Genomic DNA, 20,440 nt, shown 5'->3' on the forward strand with positions numbered 1-20,440 from the left:
TCATTCCACATGCACTAGAACCCTTTCGCAGTGACCTGTGCTGTATGTTACGTACCCATCAGGAAATCAAAGATGGTCATGTCCATGACATCCAGGAGCCGCGAGCCACTGTCATAGGGCGGCGTCTGTTTGACCTCCTCACAGTAGTCTGGATCTACCTCCCATCTGAAGATCAGAACACACACACACACACACACACACACACAGATTGTCACACACAGACATATGCAAGAGTGGCATTCAAACATGGGCAGGGTGGACTGATTTGTAGAACACAGACCTCTAAACCATCTTGTCGTTTTAATAAAGTCGCAAAGAAAATACAGTAGCTCTCACTCAAATACAGTAGCTCCGCAGCGTCTTATAATGTCATGAAAACTCAGAAATGAGTATAATATATATCAAAATGAGTATATATATATATATATATATATATATATATATATATATATATATATATATATATATAGAGAGAGAGAGAGAGAGAGAGAGAGAGAGAGAGAGAGAGAGAGAGAGAGAGAGAGAGAGAGAGAGAGAGAGAGAGAGAGAGAGAGAGAGAAAGAGGTACACACTGCAGGATGTGGGAAGATGGCTGTACTGTATATCAATTGTGATTTCTTTGACTGGGATTGGAACAAGGAACATGGTGTTGCACGGTGACCTAATGATGCAACTGTAACAATAATCTATACAAGGGAATGTTTCTCATAAACGTATTATAACCCCCTGCCCCGCCCCAACCCCTCTCCCCACACCTCTGGCCAAAATCTGTATTGAGTTGCTCAAATCCTGTTGCAACGCTTTCTGCATCTTTGACTTTAGCATCCCCCCTGTTCAAGCTCAGTAATTCAACCACGGGAGCTACAGGGATTACTCCGAGATGGGATTCTGTACAGGGATAAGGTATCATCTTAGGACAGAAAATGACACGGCTGTTAAAACTAGAGGCCTCGAGACCTGACGGTATTGATGAGGTGAAGATTTGGGTTTGAGCTGTAACCTTGCAACTTCTTCAATCACGCAAGAATTTTTCCTTTCTTTGTTCTAAGATCCTTGAGTTAGATTACAAATGCTAAAACCTGCCAAGTATTTCTTATGTAGGCTACTGGTTTTGTTCCGCTATATATTAAAATAGCCTGGGGACAATATTTTCCTTGTAAAAAAAAGAAAAGTTGAATGTGTGTTTTGTTTTGTAAGTAAGATGAGCCAGCTGTCATCCAAGCTACAGTATTTAATAACTTTTTAAGTTGGACTTTAACCATCCTTCTTTGAGCATCTGCTGGAGATGGTAAAGTAAAGGAAAAATACATGTAAAGCAATGAAGAGTGCTGATAGTGTTTGTCAGAGTAGGGAGACTCACTCTGCTTTCTTGCGCTTGTGGTAAGAACGCCTCCAGGGGTTCCTCCAGGTTTTCCGCTTGGCCAAGGCCAGGTCTGGGAGGAAAGCAGCCAGCGAGCCCTCGATCTGATCAGGCTTCCCGCACAGAGCGTGCTCCGTAGAGCAGTAATAGGAGCACTCGCCGTAGAAACAGATGTTATTGGCTATCATGAACAAAAAAAATAAAGCGTTTCATAAACCTGATATTGGTTCATGAATTTAAACTCAATTATAATAAATATAGTAGGAATGAAAAGATACTTAGCAAAGAAGCTGGACAAACATTTACATATATATATATATATATATATATATATATATATATATATATATATATATATATATATATATATATATATATATATATGTGTGTGTGTGTGTGTGTGTGTATATATATATATATATATATATATATATATAATATTTTGTTAACCAAATTCTAATGTTTCTTATTCTTAAGACATTCTGCACAATTCACACTTGCAACTGTGAGGGCGATGATTAGTGTCTTCCATTCCTGGCAAAAGGTTACCTGGGGAGAGGAAAAACGTTCTCCATAGCTTTTTGTCGCGAGTCACATCTCTGATTTCTTTGGTCATGTTGACCAGCCTGCCCGCAACTGGAGGCACACGCCGGAAATCCAGGATCCTGGCAAAGAAAACAAAACAGACAATAAGAATGATGAAGACCATGGTGTTGTCTTGTAGACTTCATTTTTTCTTGGAACCCTGCGTTATAATGTATTTATAATGCAGTTCAGTTACAGTGAAGCTAACCTGGCAAACAAAATTGTATGCAACTGTTTTCCCTACAGTCTGTGTAACTATTAGATCCCAATGCCTTCCATATAACTTACAGGTTCAGCAGAGGGGCAAATAGAACGGGCCCTGCAATCAGTTTGTGTTGCCTAGCTACAAAGCCTCCTAAACTGGACAGTGTCCACTTCCCAGGTCCGGTTTCACTCTCCCACATGCAGCCAGCACTGCCTGCCAACCTGCCGCATCAGGCATTAGAAATGCATGCCTATCAAAGCCGCCAGTGTTAGTGTGGGAAAGCCCTCAAGTTTCGCAAGCAGCAGAGGGATTTTATTGAAAACTTCAATCCTTCCCAGGAGACCCTGTTTGTGTTTCAAAGAGGTCAGAGATCAGCACTTACAGCCAGCAGGCACTACTGCTGAAAGACCAGTCAGTTTCCTGGAAGCCATGCAAAGACATCGAGCCTGTGGCTCTGATTTGCAACTGGGCATGGGAACCAGAATACCAAACCTAAAACTGTCAGACCATCAAGATAAACAGAATATCTAAATAGAGTCATTTTAAATGCTGCTGTGCCATTAGTAACTTATTTTAACAATAGAAACAAGGTTCCACATTTTTCCTTTAGATGTTGTATTAATGCACAAAGATGAAGAAGTCATTGTGACAGGCAGAGGGAGCTCCTCTTCAATGTTGTCTGTGTGAGGTTTGCTTCACCTGCTACTTTTCAGCAGCATATGTGGAGAGTCTCCCTCTTTAAATCATAACCACTTTTCCAAAGACAAAACATGCCATCACTAAATGTCCTTACAGAGTTTCACCACAATTGGATGAATGGCTATGAAAAAGCAAATACACATGTGTCATACAGGCTTACTGACGTAGAGCTATCCACACTAACAAGCGTCATTCTAAAGCGAACCACAAATGCATTTTGTGCTTGCAGCAATCTCCCCTTGAATCCCCCAGCATTAAGATCTTAAGTGTCATGGTATTGAATTTACTGTGACTGCACTGGGTAAAAACAGGGGTTAGATTTCACTTAAAATGCTGGCTTGCATCACTGTGCTTTTCAGCAGTGTGGGTAATTACCACTGTTTATGGATTTCCCTTTTGATAATGGTACTTTGCTAGATTTTACCAAACGTTAAGTGTGAGAAAGCTTTTTGTTTTATGTGTTAGGGATATGGCAGTGCTACACACTGAAGCCACTGTTTCCCACCCCGCACTAATTTCTAACAGAAATAAAATATACTTCTTGGAAGCCAGTTCACTTAGCTTTAAATCTAGACGCATTGTTTGCTTTATGCTCTAGTTGGCTTCCATTTGCTAATCACATATTTTCAATTATTTATTACCTTCTGTAGCAGCACACATGGAGCAACGTGGAAATACACTTTAAAAAAGATCAAACTCAAATTCTAACAAGTGTTCTCAAATATGTACAGTTCATCTATATGATGATGACTTTGAGTCTGACCATGAAAAGCATTGCGACAAGTGGATTTGTTTTATATTAAACATTAACGGACCAAGTTTTTTTCTATTAACTTGTACCTTGCTAGTTACCTATTTAGGTTACATCTATTAAGTGCTGCCTTTTCTCCAGTCTTAACACTGGATTCGACTCCAGGAGCATCTGTGTGAAATGCCTGCAGAAGCCTGTCTTCAGACAGTGATACAGTCCAGTCAGACAAGCAGGGCCCTGTTTCACACTGTCGGAAAAAGTGATGAAATCCTATTTGTAGCTATAGTACACTGCAACAGCGGGAGCTGCTGATACTGTCATATACACACACACAGTAGCTGATTCACTTCTAACACTTTTTTTGTTTTAACACACCTCAATGAAAAGTTATTAACAGCCTCAGCAAACTACAGCAAACATTCCTCTTTTATAAAAAGACAATGCAGAGGTCAACAGTTAATCTAATGGAATGCTATAGTTATATTGTAACATAGCAGCATCTGTTTTGCTATATTGGCTAAGGTACTCAAAAGCCAATCATAACTAGCCAGACTTGAAGAATCATTGCCCAACTCTGTTTTCCATCATGGTCAATCCCAAATGCAAATCAACGGGATGAATCAAAATCTGTCTAACGCTATTCCAATTTCCCATGCTGATTTTGCAAAGGTTGAGCATTAATGATTTCACAATGACAAAAACTCCAGTATTGAAGGATGTGAAATCCCCATTGCTTTCTTATGATTAGCACATGTAGACCTTTTCATTTCACCAGTAGATATTTAATCATTTCATACACTATGTCCGTCAGTTATATATACACTATATATATATATATATATATATATATATATATATATATATATATATATATATGTGTATGTGTGTGTGTGTGTGTGTGTGTGTGTACAGATGGGATGGAAAGCATTTCAGCTAGCATTTCAAGGTTTCAAACATGGCACTTGCCTATCCAGATGAAAAGCTGCGATCTCTGCGTTGTGCCTCTCGAAATCAGAGAAGTAGAAGAAGTCTGGGGGTGTTTCCTGTTCCCTTGTTTGCCTGTAAAACGATAGAGGCAGAACATGAATGCCACCTGCTGCGCTCACAGTAAGACGGGTCCCATACCCTGATCCAACTGGCACATTAACAGTAAAACATACCCTCCGGAATTCACCTGAACGAACACAGGAAAGAGTCATAGAAATCTCAAATAATCCCAGTTTTAAACGCTGCATATTCAGGCAATACTATAAGGGCACACAGATGTACCTATATTTACATAAATTTATTTTTAACACGTCTCAATGAAACACTGGTATTTGATATACATTATTTATTATTATATATTGCTTAAATCGTCCTTTCTACACATTTAAAGATTATTACTAATTTACAACAGAAACTATAATAACAACATTTTGCTTGCCCTTTCTCTCCCAACAAAGAAATGTTATCCAATGTCAACACTTACAGGCAGGACTGCAGTGCCCATATCCAGCCAGGCTCTGAAATGGTGACTGATCATAATCTTGGCAAAGTTTCGCTCACATTCCAAGCTAAAGAAGCTGTAGTTGTTCCAAACTAATATTAGCCTGACATATGGACTGATCATTAAGGCCCAGTATGGGATCCTGCAGCTTTCCTACTGCTAGATTCCAGCTTCGATCAATTGATGTCCCTCTGTTTCCCAGCCCTGGATGGCTTGACAGGTGAGAGACACTGCGTTTCATTCTTCAAATCCACAATTCAGATATGATATTATGTATTATAATCACAAGCTAAGGGTATGCTTGTTATACAGTATATGTGAACAGCTGTGACAGGATCCCTGAAAACTCATTAAAATTAAATATTGGATTTTTATTATCAGGAAATCTATATATTTTTCAATCGATAGGTACAAAAGCCTAAGGCATTCGGATATTTATCATGTTTTATTTTAGTTTTTTTCACATTGCAGCAGTTTTTTAATTAACACTTGGTGACCTAAAACGATTATACTGTAGCTCCAACTAAAAACAAACATAAAAAAACATCATCAGCAGCAGTACTTATTACACTGCTGCGTTCAGTATTGTCATTAAATGGTTTCTTAATCTCTGGTGGGGTTTTATGACACTACAAAACAAAAGTCTGCTTTAATTCCCAGCTTCTGCGTATCGCCAGAAAGCCAACGAGGGCTGGAATTTCCAGTCACCTTGCAGGGAGCAAAAGTTAAGTAAATCAAGCCGATACATAAGAGACACTTCTGTATAAGACCCTAGCAAAAAACAATGACAGCTATAATTATAGTACAGTGCAACCCGTGAGGGAGTTAAAGTACTTTTTTTTTTCTCTCAATCCATTGTGACTCACTGAAATGATAAACCCCTAACCTGAATGCTGCTACTCCAAAGGGCAGGCTCCCAGACAATACACACAAATAATGACTTTATTACGCATGCAGGACCGAACCTCAATACAGAGTTTTCTGTTACACAAACCTACCTGCCTTTGTCATAAGGGACACTAGAGGCTGGCTATCAACAGATTATGACCTTTATTACACAGGCTCCACTTACACTGGGATAACCTGTCTTAGAATGCACATTCATCTACTCATTAAAATACATCATGATGATGAAGATGGCTGATGACTCATGAAGTAAATCTGTTAAGTTCAAACCATGTTTTTAGTTGGATATGTACAGAAGAAAAAACTAGAACAGTGTTTCTCTCTAACTAACAATGACAGGGCAGTGTTACAACTGAATCATTCACTTTCCACAAGCACTGGTTCACTATACATTGAAAATATGTTACAGTCCATGCATTTCAATGTATGTATTAAATAAATACAAAAAGTCTTACAATGTGATTTTTTGATGGAATATATTTCTAGGCTATTCTTAAAGAAAGCTGCACTGCCTGCTAACTTAATTTCCTTTCCAGATTTTTCCCTACAAATCAATGTCAGTAAGAAGATGCAGCCTGACTCTCTTACTAGAACAACTATGTACAAATCTGTATGGCCTAGGGAGTCTAGTCAATAGAGCCATTCAGTCTTTGCTGAGACTGTTCGTCAGATTTCTGGATTTCAGAGATCAAAGCAAATACAATAGGCAGGATAACGTGGAGTGTTGTTACACTACTGAAGCTGATATTGTTTATCAGGTTTATACAGCAGCTGTAACAAAATAATGGACCATATTACATCTAAACAGCAGCAGTTCTAAATAATGCTGTAGTTTAGGCTGTGTATTTTTAGACTGTATAAAGTATGTGTTTGTTCTTCTGCTGTCTAGATGATTGAATAGGCCCCATTGGGTTATAAAATGCCCGATTTGAGCTATCCTTAGGTTTAGACTGATTTAATAAACAGTGCAACAAAATATTGACGATGTTTGGGTATAAATGGTGTGCCTGTGGTGTTAAGAGGCTGCAGTGTTTTGTAACTGGAGTGAGAACCAGTTCCCAGAGTGAGACGTCTTCCAAAGGATTTTATTACAGAGCTGGGAACCAATGAGAGGACTCAGTAACTCATGAGGACTCAGTAACAAGCCAGGTGGAGAGAGTTACTCTCAGTAGTTTTGTCAGCCTCGGAGCAGGGTGCTAAAGCGATTTCAACAAGCCATCCTGATGCCAATTGCACAAAGCTCTTATAATTTCCCAAAGCTGCAGTGCATTTTTTTAAACAGGCCATTGTTTAAGATTTTGTCCACCCCTGCTATCATTCAGAAAAGCATCAGAGTAGCCCCTCTGACACATATTTAAAACCTGTCAACAAATACCAGCCAGCATATAGAAACACACTGCGCTGTCACTAACCCCTTTTTGAACTGGGAAACAGCACGTTAACGCAGCGCTTGGGCTATGTGGTCATTAAGAAAGCTCTTCTGTCACGGGTAGAGCTCAAGGCTTTTAATTTTGGCCTCAGAATGCAATAAGCAAGTGTTTCAATGTTCAGTCTATAGTCAATAATATCAAACACTAAGCAAGAGATAGCATATATAGTATATAACAAAATGTATGTACTAACTTCAAAGGTAAACTATTCTGTACTGTGGGGGGAGGATTGGGTTATTTTTTTGCATTACAGGCAGAATAAAAGTAGGTCTAATTGTACCCTGTCTTACAAAAGCAGGCCTGTAATGTGCTCTGAGAGTGACAGCGAGAAGACTAAATCAGTGAGGCATTTCCTGTATGGTGACCCGGATCCTTTGCTAAACTCCTTTATTGCGCTAACCCTGTGGCTGATCGCTCACACCGAATGGGTGTTAATTGGGTGTCTGTTTACTGTTAGGAGTCTTTGCTAATGCGGTCCTATCGAATCACTGAGAGGATCTGCCAGAGCGGGTAATTACCATGATATACATCTGATATAAGTGCCAATAGTCTGACGCAAACACATTATTAGCCTCACTGCCAGATTGTGTGCTGTTGAATCAGAGCAGGATGCTTGTGACAACTGTTGTCACGCATTAGGCACACATCGCTACGTCCCTTTGTGTAGTGAGGCAAGTGAGAAATAAAAATCCAGTTTAAAACCATGAAAGAGGTTATAAGAAAGTCGCATCTCTACAGTATGTGTATATGATGCATATTAATTTATTGTGATTGTTCAATAGCCCAGCCAGTTAGGTGCCATCTACATTATGATATCCTCAAGATCTCATGCCACGGCTTGCTCTTACCACAAAGAAGAAGTAAAAATGTAAGGGTGATGTGTACTACAGTGCCTCCACTATATGCCCATAGCCAGAGACATTCCTCACCTATGAGGGACGTACATGTAAAGAATGCTATTCATTTTAAGCACTAGGAGAATGGTACTGTAGATACTGTAAACATCCTTAGAAGAAGGACCAGACTGGATTCAAGCCATAGCCAGCGAAAGACAATGAACATGTGGTTACCAGCATCCGGAACGGGAAGTGCTGTGCTGTTTTTTTTTTTTTTTCCATAATGGATATTTTGTATGTACAGGGTAAACACATTACCGATATTTACATTCTTTCACAACGCAACCTCATGGCTTACATTCAAATGAGTCACTCACCAACAGGAAATATTCCTTTTTCTCTGTATGTACATGTAGCAACAGTAGGCAAGTAACAACAACACAAGCCTTCTGCATTAGTAGCTCGTTTAGAACAACCTAATGATGGTGTGTGTTAGTTACATATGTTTTAAAGGATTCCTTGAGCAAGAAGACACATTAGAAATAAATCATTCCAGATAAAGGGCTTGTGTTTCAAGTGGCAATGTTATTTCTCACTCTGCTCTCCAATTATAATTAATGCAAATATTATTTAGTTGTCCTCAAAACAAGATTATAATGCTCAAACAGTGGCTTATTTTTGCTGATTTTTGACCAAACAGTGGGGATCTCCATATGTTAGGCTTTTTTTTTAAATTTAAACAAATTAGCAAAACAAATAAATAAAAAAGGTAATGGTAAACCGGTTTCTGTCACATAGGGGCGCTGTTGAGCTACCCTGTGTACTTGTAACAACAGCCACATAGATAAAGCTCGATTGCTTGCCAAACACAAGGGCAGACTCAGATTAGCAGAGTGATCATTATATAAGTAGATGGAAGCGTCAAAATACCCTGAAACCTCCCCTAGCGTTCAAACAAGTGCGAGAAAGTTTGACAAACCACAGACATATTTAAATTGCCCTGTGGCTGTCGTTGGCTTGTTGCTATCTGATTAGCATGAGTGTTTATTGAAATCAGCCATGGAATTTCTATTAAGAATGGTTAGAATTCATAGCAAATACACACACACACACACGCGCACAAAAATCAAAACTATGGAGTACTTATCTTATCCTCAAAAAAACACAACAATAAATAATTATTATTATTTGAGTGTAGCATTGAGGAAACCATCAATCATACAACAAAACAAACTCCATAACAAAAGTATGCACTGTCTGAAATAGTTCATTCAAGATAAAGCATGTCATTTACCAGCACATAGCATTGTTCCTCACTACCTTGTAAAGCTCTTTGTGATGGTGGTCCACTATGACAGGTGCTATATAAAATATTGATTGATTGATTGATAGCTGGTCAAGAAAGTGGAACAGTTTTCACTGAGGTAAGTACCTGCTATTTCTCCCTATCAAACTACTCATAATATAAGGAATCCTTCTAAGCTATATTGGCGATAGAACCATTTGGAATGTTGGGCTACATTCCAAATGCTCAACAAGGACATTTTTTGGTGTTCCTGATTTCATGTTGATGATAGAGATGAGTGAAAAATAGACATATCTATGTTCTCTGTGTTAGCCCATTCCCGTTGTGCTGAGGTGCTAGCACAACTGAACTGCAGCTACACTTACTCTAAAGAGCTGCATAGATGGTGCTAATTGTGGAATACAGCTGAATTGTGAAACGTTGTCAGTAGAATGCTAGGTGTTGCTGAGAAATAGGCAACAAAATCCTAATACATCCAGTTCTACACAAAGTCAGCTTGGCTCAGTGTATGGTAGGAGTCAGTGGTGATAGCATTACTGTACATCGATGTAGAGGCCAATTAAAAAAACAAAACAAAACAAAAAAACAAGTTGGTTTTGTTGCTTGTGTTGTATGAATGGTTGGCAGCATTTTCAAAAGCAGCAGCTTTTCTTGCAACGATCCCTGCAGTTTTAGAGCCTGCTGGTTTGGAACAGATACCGTTTGTAATGTGTTTTTTTTAGCTAGTTCAAGTGCTGGGGGTGCTGTAATAAAAACTTAAAAATCACCCTGCTCCCTGTTTCTCCACTTCCATTTTACAGCTCCAAGCTGCACAGACTCACTTTGGAAGTGGGATTTGTAGTGGTGCTATAACTAATTGTAATAAAGGTGTAACTAAAATAAGATTACAGGCACTGCTCTTTGCTGGTTCAGATCTTACCTGTCTGACAGAAAGCAATCTGTTTCAGTGGGTGATTATTCATCTGCCTCTAGTCTCGTTCCTCAGGTTTCTATACTGGGGCCGCTCTTATTCAGCAGATAGTCAATCATGTGGCTGTTTCTGTACTTTCACACTGCTTGGCTGAAATGTAATTATGAATGCAACTGAACTTTGCAGTTGAATTGTGAAAACAGAGGTAATGATGCTTGGCTCTCCACATCAATTGCGTAAACTCGATAGCTTTAACATGGTTATTGATGGGACTGAAATTAGGTCTAGCTCTGAAGTTAGGAATCTTGGTGTAATTTTTTACCTTAGTTTAACCTTTGAGTCACACATGTGGAATGTCACCAAGGTGTCAGTTTTTCATCTCTGTGACATTGCTTGACTAAGACCTATTCTCTCTCTACCTGATGCAGAGAAGCTAGTGCATGCCTTTGTGCATATCTTCTCAACTTGATTACTGCAATGCCTTGCTTGTGGCTGCATCACAAATGCTCTCAGCAGGCTAGTGTATGTACCGAATTCTGCAGCTACAGTTTTAACAAAAACTAAAACCTGTGAACATATAACACCTGTTAAGAGTCCCTACAACCAGGGTCTACACTATGGACCTCATTAACCAAGAGCACTAAATTTGGAGTTAGCATGCATGTAAAGTAGTGAGCCTAACATGCACTATAAATCTAAATTTACTGCCCTATTTACTAACAGAGAACACTCTAATTTACGTGCACAGTATTTGGCTAATTTACATACCATACCATGCACACTACATGTATTGTGAGCAATAATTTAATGTGCACGATAATGTCAGAGACTTACCCGTGACCACCGAGATATCAAAAGCCCCAGCAATCCTGGCATATCTTTTGGCAGTAGCTTATTGTGACGGTGGAGGTGGCTTACACTGACCGACAATGAGCAATCAACAGACACAGCACCCAGCAGCAGGACAGGCAGAGGCAACATAAAGTGAAACTGCACTGCTTACCTTTTCATTTTAACATGTATTCCGTCTGATGTAAAAAAAACTGATTAAAAAAGCCCTTTTCCTTTCTCCTTTAATGCATATACACTAGATGTCATATTGTGCAATGGCGTATTTTTCTTTTGGGAAATTTAATATAATTCCCTGTGAGCTTTAGCAGGGCTTTTTTGTGTAAATTGCTGTTTATTAAATAGGTTGCAGTTAAAGCTGAATAACATAGTTTAAAATAAATAGTTAATAATCTAAAGAAGGGTTGTCAAACATATGGCCCACATGGCAATTTTTGGCAACCCGCCCATTACTTTATATATTGCACTGATGTACTGTATCATTTTGGAATTCTTTAAAACAACCCGCCTCTTTAATATAACACGTGTATTCAACATGTGCATTCTGCATTGTATGAGTGTGTGGCAAAGTGGTGAGTAGATACAGGTGAGTGCAGTGGAGGTACAAATCACACAGACAATTACAAACCGGTGCAAGGGTGTTTATTGAAATGGTTTACAATGTCCAGAGCGAATACCTGTAAATAATAAATGATGGAAGCGATCGACAGCGGCGTGTATCACTTCAGTTTGTATAATCCCACGGGTTTGACCCGCAACCAAAAAAGTTTTATCAGTTTTTACAAAGACACAGACACAGTTCCTACACACAAAGATTAAGTGCTTGTGGTGCAAAGACAGTTCCAAGACACAGTTCCTACAGTGTGGTGAAAGGTGCTTGTGGTGAGTTCTCTAGTGGAAAGTGAAGTGCTGGTGTCCGGGTTTAATGCTGGCCTGCGGCTGCAGCTCCGGATCGTGCTAGTAATCTTGAAAACAGATGAAACAAACAAACAACACCCACACAAAACACAAAGACACAGACACAGTTCCTACGATGCGTGAATCAAGTTCTTGAGCTGAAGACAGTTCCTAATGGAAAGTGAAGTGCTGGTATCTGGGTTTACAAGTTTCTTTTAAATGCAGGGACTCCTTTTGGGTTGTTTTTCTAACCATTTACAAAGGAACAGATTACTTTGCTACGTCTCTATTTTATACCTTCGCTCATGACCCCTTGGTTAACGAGCGCATCCACTTCTCCAATCCGCGGATTCCACGCTGTCTCCCGTTCGGGTCATTGATTTCGGGAACTGTAACTTAGTCCCCTTTCTAGCCGGCCAACTTCCACCTACCCACAGGAATAAAGTGTCATGCCTTTTAGTCCAAGGTACTCTGCTCCCTTTATCCAGTACCCTCTCAGGTCGGGAGGGAGATCTAACACCAAGCGTCATACGATCTGTCACAGAGTGACATTCCCATTAAGCCAATCACAGCTCACAAGAGGTAGTAAAAATAACCAATCAAATAGCACACAGGATCCATTTCCTCACACACATAATTTTGATTAGGATAGCGAAGTGAAAGCTTGTTTAAACTATTTATTTCACTTTGTGTAAAATTTAAAAGCAGTAGTGAAAAAGTAACTGGAGACGTCACGGAAGCGAAAGGTGGAGGTGAAACACAGAAGATTTCAACATTGTTAGCCAGATGATTATTTGTTCACTGAATAACTCTGACGACAAGGCAAACATCTGATTTGCAGTGCAAGGATTGAAGTTATGTTTTGAGTTGACTGGAATTTAAAGACGCTATGGAGTAGCAACGGAAGAAAATGACTTAACTTTTAACTTTAAGAAGCCACGGGAAGTGCAGAATTCCCTTGAGAAACTAACTCTTGAAAGTAAAATACTCTTCTGTTTCCTCCATTATTTTACATTTGTGCTATTGAGGTTTTGTTTTGTCAGTGTTCTAGGAAAGCTGCTTCTAGTATATGTAAAGTAGTATATTTGAGTATATTGGCCTACATACAACTTATATAGACATTTTCACGTACATTATATATATGTGTGTGTATTTTTTTATTCGGCTCACCAAGTGAACAGTCTTAACTTAAATGGCCCTTGCAGACAGATTTTTCCGTAGATCTAGTAAATACAGTGTGAATGAAACTCATCTCTATTCAGAGCGGGTGCCTCATTTAAATATATTATCATGCATTACCATACAAATCACATATTCATTCTGATTACCTTAGTATGGCACAATACAATTAGAGTGCACAATAATATGTCCACTATTTCGTACGATAATGAATAAAATTGCAATAGTAAATACGGACATCATTAACGTGCACAGTAATTTCAATTATCGTGCATGATAAAGTTTAGTGCCCTTTGGTAAATGAGGCTCAATGGGTGAAGAGGCATCTTGTAGTTATGCACCTAGGCTCTGAAATGCTCCTCCCCTTGAAATTAAGGACTCCGAAAGTGTTGCTATTTTTAAAGCACGACTGAAAACATGCTTTTTTTAAATGGAATTTGTATCTACTTAAATTGCAACTTATTTGATTAAAATTACTGCTTTTTAATATGGATTGTTGTATGTGTCTGTTGTGATTGTAATTGTAAAATGCTTTGAGGCGTACTACATGAAAAGCACTATATAAAATAAAGATTATTATTATTATTATTATTATTATTATTATTATTACTAGATGCTTCCAGAGTCGTTTATGATGGGGGAGGTGCAGCCTCAGGTGTGGGAACTACTACCTATAGTCCCTTTACACTGACAACTAGCTCTGACTCTTATTTGTATTTGAAATGTACTTTAGTCCAGCTCTTTTTGTTATTAATCACTACATAAGCTATTGATGGAAGACCATCAGTGGTATAGCTTTTACCCACAAAGTGTTCTTGGAATCTCTGGAATCTCATTGACAGGGCACTTGCTGATTATACAGATAGACCGTAATACTGCTAGTCTGCATGCAAACATAGAGTACATTACAGACAGTCTGGGAGACAGGCCAGATTGAGATAACTACAGAGTATACACCTCAGCTGATGCACTCCAAGATAGAAAGGCCAAGAAAAGCATACTGTACATATTATAGATAGAACACCGACTGATACAAGATAACAGTCACAGACAAAAAGCCCTTTGTCCGTTAAAAAAACAAAACAAAACACACATAGAAAGTGATTTCTATAATTTCTAATTGTTCTATTGAAAGACATCAATTAGAGATTCAGCTTTATAATAAAACATGCAAATACTAATTTCACACATTTGACCAACGTATTTGGGTAATTAACATATTTCGTATGAGACGTACTCATTGCTAATTTTTGACAACTATCATGATTGATACTTACAGAATAAGTAAATACATAATCATTAAGTGCAGAAAAATAAATTAGAAATTTGTGATTCAAAAAAGCAACAAAAATGGTCAAAACTAAAGAGTACAGCAACGATCTCAAAATGGCAGTGATACAACTAAATGAAAAAAGAGAAACTACCAGGAAAATAGCAGAAAGACTCAGTTTATCGAAAAGCACTGTGTGGGCTATTATTGAGAAACACAGGAGACCAGGAACTACTACAACTAGCTCCAGGTATGGAAGACCAAGAAATATTTCTGCAAAATCTGGAAGAAGAATTGTTTGAGCAATCTTCAACAATACCTTAACAAGATGAATGTTCATGGGTGAAAACCAAGATGCAAACCTTTGCTAAAAATTTTGCACTCTCATTTGTTACCCACTGCTAGAAGGCTTATTGGACGGAAGCATGTATTCCAGCAGGATAATAACCCTAAGGACTACTCAAGTCTACAAAGGCATTTCTGAAAAACGGATGATTACAGCTATGGATTGGCCATCTCAGTCCACAGACTTGAATCCCATCAAGATGTTGTGATTGACTTGAAGGTTGCTGTCGCAAAAAGGAAACCAAAGTTTCAAAACTCAAAGCTGTATGTGTTGAACAATGGAAAAAAATATCTCCAGAAAGATGCCAGGAACTGGTTTCAAAATACAAAAAAACCGACCCTGCAAGCTGTAAAGTAAGCAAAGGACGGGCACATCATACTAATGCAAGGGTGCCCAAATACTTTTGTCAAAGTATGAAATTCGCGTTTGCATGTTATTTTTGTTTGTTTTATAATAAAGCTGAATCTCTAATTTATATCTTTCAATAGAACAGTTATAAATTGTAGAAATCACTATCTTTGTGGTCTAATTTTTTTTTTCACCTGCCCAAATACTTTTTGTATGTGACTGTACATATAAATACATATAATATGCAGAGCTAGGTGAGGTATCTTGTTGGACAATAACCTTCTAACATTTAATAGATGAGAACGAATGAACAACGGATAAATAAACAGGCTCTCTCTCTCTCTCTCTCTCTCTCTCTCTCTCTCTCTCTCATCTCTCTCTCTCCTCTCTCTCTCTCTCTCTCTGTCTGTCTTTCCATTTACTGCTTACCACAACAAAGTAGACATAATGCGGAAGATGGGCTCATCCATTTAGCGCTGCATTAAAGCCACTTGAAATATAAAGATCAGCAGCCCACTTTCAGAGCCTCAGAGAGATTGCCATGGCAGCGGCATAGCAGACTGCCTTCTAAAGGCAGCCTGATTGAAGGACAGACAGGTTATAACAACGCTCACTCCGATAATAATGCTGCTCCAACAGTAAGTGTCGAGGTCAGTACCAATACCATGCTGAACTCCAGCCCTCACAGATCTTATTCTGAGCATTCACTCATTTCTTTTTTTATTTTTATTTTTTAATTATTTTTCACTTCCAGAGGGTATTTTTTTTTTAATCACCACCTATAACAGGTGTGAGTAATTTATTTAATTAAGTATGACTGAGCTACAAATTCCAACTGCAGTCAATATGAACACGTAGGGAAACAGAAGAAATTGTTTTGTCCGTTCAGACCTGTGCCTTGCTCCCCTGCGCGCACACTGTTAGCCTCAGGACAGAATGTAATTGTTTCTTGAATAACCCCATCATTTAGCTGTCAAATCATCACCTGGTCAAATATTCAGTGTGTTTCAACCTCCTATTCTGAACTTTCTGCTCAACTCAGCTTTCCCCTAGTCCTGCTCATCTTAGAAACTCTCAGTCCAACTGGATAGTAATCCCCTTCTTGTTATGTTTACAGTTGGTGCAGGGATAAGATGGGATATTTTATTTCCGAAGATAAGCGTTAATCGCACTAGAGCTTAACCAAACCTTGAGAGATTGGCTTATTTTATTTACCCCGAGGGAAATTCTGAAATGTCTCACACGACGCCTTCAAAGTAGCAGCACAGTTTGGCACCTGGCATGCAGGTCCTTGCTTGGAGAACACAGTGAATTTCAAAGCCAGTTATTCAGGCCAACATGAAACTGCACCATCGCTGTCTCAAATCTCACTGCCTTTCTGCCTTATTGGAGCTTGGATTCCTCATAAGGAACAGTGCCCTTGGGATATGTAACACAGTGGGGTTGAACAAAAAAAGGAAAATGCCCTCCATACCCACCGGGTGTAGGGTCACCACGAGGGCAGGCCATACTCCACCACTTACTAGGTTATAAGGTCTGGAATAACTGCTCCATGAAAGTTCATAGTTTACCCTCTGCAGATTCCCCCGGGGGTATATTCAACCGGAAAAATAACAGGGGTGGTGTTTTATTGTATTTCTTTTTTATTGAACCTCCCCCACCGCTTATTATCAAAACTACTGGCAAATGGAGGTAGCAGCCTTTATTACAGAATTCATGGTTCGTTTGCATAACAGATGAGAGGTATAGACCATTCACACAAAACTACATACTGTACATTGTATGCGTTTCTCATTGTTTTGTCTGACCTCTGGAGAGCTAATCAATTTTAAATCATAATGCTACATAGCTGCACTAGTGATTCAGCAGCAGTCAGGGGATATTAAGGGAGACATCATGTAAAAATGTAATTGTTCCTGAAAAGAAAAGCAGAACATGTAAGTAATGTAATGCTGTCTGTTCTAGCTGCCCATGTAGCTGTGTTTTGCTTTCCTCACACAGCAGTCTGCAGCCCGCTGAGCACTCTCACAGGACTGCAATGGCACAGGACACTAGCCTGTGCACAGCGCTTTGCATAATTTATACCTCCAATCTTAAAATGGCTTCCAAATAGATTTCCTAGAAGGCATTAACAGTCACATCTTATATCCAATCTGTCACAGCTGGCTCGAGAAGGCAAGGGATACAACGCTTTTCTGGTATCTTTAATAAAGTAGAAATATCTTTTACAGATAATAGCCCTGGATGGTAATCATGTTACGCTGGTCAGAGACACAGATTCTCTGCTAATAAGATGATTTTACATAAACATTTTACAGTACAACAGTACAACTGTACTTCTGAACTAATAACTTAATTCTAAACAAAGGCAATTACATATAGTATGAGTTTCTATTGAATTATTTATTTAATCAATTTTATGCATATTTAGCCTTATCTTATTGGTAAGATGGGTATCATTTCATGCTCTCATCCAAAACAACATGCAATGATAAAACACTCTTTCTTTACAGATGCTCACAGCCAAATACATTAGAACTGTACAAATGTCTTTGGACATACACAGTATATAATACACAATAATAAAACAATGGAATGCCTATAATAATTCTATAGATGTGTGTTCTGGAGTAGGTTACATTGTATGAATCAGGTTGACTTTTACTGACCCTGCTATCCCTTAAACGACAGCATCTAAATATCCTCCAGATTGAGTTTCCTTGCTGATCACAATCTAAATGCATGTTTTGGTTCAAGCTACATACCCAATATTGATCGGGATTACATTTGAAATATTTCACTGATTGCATACAGACTGCAAGGTGAATGACCTGAGGCAGGCTTACTAATGCAGTGGACCTGAGCTGGTGCAAATAATAATAAAAAAGAACATGTTTGACAACCGAATGTATCCTCTAGAAACATTTGGCTCGGCCCAGACCTGTGGGTCTTCATTTGAATTTCAGTAGCACGATGACATTGGTGTACTGACCCATAATCTAGGTACTAGGTGCGTTATTACATAACCTCATTCTTAACCCATCATGTAGACACGAATAAGTATACACACACCTGCATTCCTGCTCCCCCCTTCTGATTTCTTACTGCGCACCAGAATGGTTTTTGACCCAAATTGATTTTTCCCATTCACCCACTAAAAAGCATCTCTTCACTGCAGGATTCTATGTTTTTACAACATCCTCAACCAGGCATTAAAAACAACTAATGCAGCATGCTTTGGCGTCGACAATAACAACAAAGGACCCCAGAATGCCAGAAGGGAATCATTATTTTTATATAATAAAGAATAAACTCATTGGCTTAATGGGCAAACTCAAGACAGTGTATAAAAGGGCAGAGACCAATGTAAAACATCTTGCAAAGTTTTTTGCTTTCCCATCCTTATTTTACCTGCCTAATGGCCTATCTGCCTTTTTTATCCTTCAGAGTGCTCGGTTGATAGCAGAGATGCCTTCAAGGTGGGAGTTTTAATTGCTGCTTGGGGTCAACATACAGGACATGTACATGAGGAAAGCTTCCTTTATGTATGATTATAGGGATGGGAGAAATGCTTTAGAGGCAACATATTCAAAATAGAACACCACTTTTATCACTTTTTCATTCTTGTGCTACATAATATAAAGAGTCAGTTCTGAAAAAAAGTAAATTCTGAATTATGGTAATAATGATAACCATGGGGGCCAAAGCAATTCCTTTATGCATTGTTTCCACAGTGGAAAATATTGTGTCTCAAAAAGGTAATGTTTCCAATCCTATGTGATTTTAAAAGCAAACTTTATAAAAACCCCTTGTTTTGATTTCAGATCCTTATGTCATGCTATCTGGATGCAATAATGTAACAGACAGTTTAATCCTGTCTTAATGAGCAAAGAACTTGAGATTGTTTTTAATCTTGAATTGCATTACTTAGAGTTGCAAAATGAACTTTTTTTTTTTTCCCCAAAGAGACAGCCCCCCCCCAGAATTTAAAGACATAGAAGGTGAATTAACAAAGAGTTGACAAATATACAAACATTGAATAAACCAAAAAAAAAAAAAAGTAGCGTCAATCACAACAATACAATTCTGAAATCACCAACAATAGTACAGTGGCGTTTTTGTTCCTTTTTCTCAAGGAAAGTTCAGAAAACAGAGATGCTCCTTGCTTCCATTGTCAACATGGAAACTCACATTTTCCAAAAGCTCCCCTCAGGAAAAGAAGAGCCGAGAGGTAAGAAATATCTGTACAGCTCACAGGCCCCAGTCATAAAAGCCTGAATGGCAGCCTTTTTGGGCAGTTACGTCAGCCAGCAACGAGCATTTTGAAAACTTTTTACGGCGGTTTTCTGCCTCACATCTGTCCGTGGTTACAAAATCCACTGAATGCTAATATCATTTACAGGACTGGGAATGGTAAAACTGGAAAACAGTTTAGCCCAAATACTGCATTCTCTCTCTCCAACATGAATTCCTGCAGTTTCACAGACACTGTGTGGCAGAATTAAGTCTGGATTTGTTATCAAGTTTGCAGACATTGTTTCATAATTCCAGATGTAAGACAGCCTTTATTTATTTACTTGGCTTACCACAGTTTGCAAGAATTATGCAGATCTATGCATCTAATTTCGATAGGTCTGAATTCACAGAAGACATTATACAACTCTCTATAAAATAACCGTTTCTATTTAACAATTGCCTGGGGTTACTTAATCTAGAATATCCAACAATCTCCTTAAGAGTAGGACATCTTAGACCCACATAGGTTAATCAGTCCTTTAATACACAGATATGCTACTGCTTGGGTATTGCTTTTGCATTGGCAGTGCCAAGCTTTTACCGCCTTGCCAAAGACTGGGTTGCCTTGGCTTTGTTTGTATGAAAAGCTTTCTCCTGTAGCACAATGGGAATCAGTATATACAAAGATCCATCCGTGTTTTAAACAAGAGGTCATTCATTTATGACTTTCTTCCACGGTCGAAATGCACACAGTCTCCTGGCCAACTGCACCCTCCCAGAGGCAGCCTCAAACTTAACAATAGAACTAAGCAACGTGACATTCATACACAGTGGTTTG

At 38.6% G+C, this 20,440-nt stretch overlaps 1 protein-coding gene across 1 annotated transcript in view; it reads right to left on the reverse strand.

Moving 5' to 3' along the window:
- LOC121331070 (extracellular serine/threonine protein kinase FAM20C-like) overlaps nt 1-20,440 on the reverse strand; it is a 43,862-nt gene that overhangs the window by 3,844 nt on the left and 19,578 nt on the right. The window contains exons 4-7 of the mRNA XM_041278224.1: nt 4,567-4,659; nt 1,910-2,025; nt 1,361-1,541; nt 56-165 (exon numbers count right to left, since the gene is read on the reverse strand). Coding sequence (XP_041134158.1) covers nt 56-165; nt 1,361-1,541; nt 1,910-2,025; nt 4,567-4,659 — 500 coding nt within the window. The remainder of the gene's footprint in view (nt 1-55; nt 166-1,360; nt 1,542-1,909; nt 2,026-4,566; nt 4,660-20,440) is intronic.

The sequence above is a fragment of the Polyodon spathula genome, chromosome 18 (genome assembly GCF_017654505.1).
Source record: "Polyodon spathula isolate WHYD16114869_AA chromosome 18, ASM1765450v1, whole genome shotgun sequence".
In the NCBI taxonomy this organism is placed as follows: Eukaryota; Metazoa; Chordata; class Actinopteri; order Acipenseriformes; family Polyodontidae; genus Polyodon; species Polyodon spathula.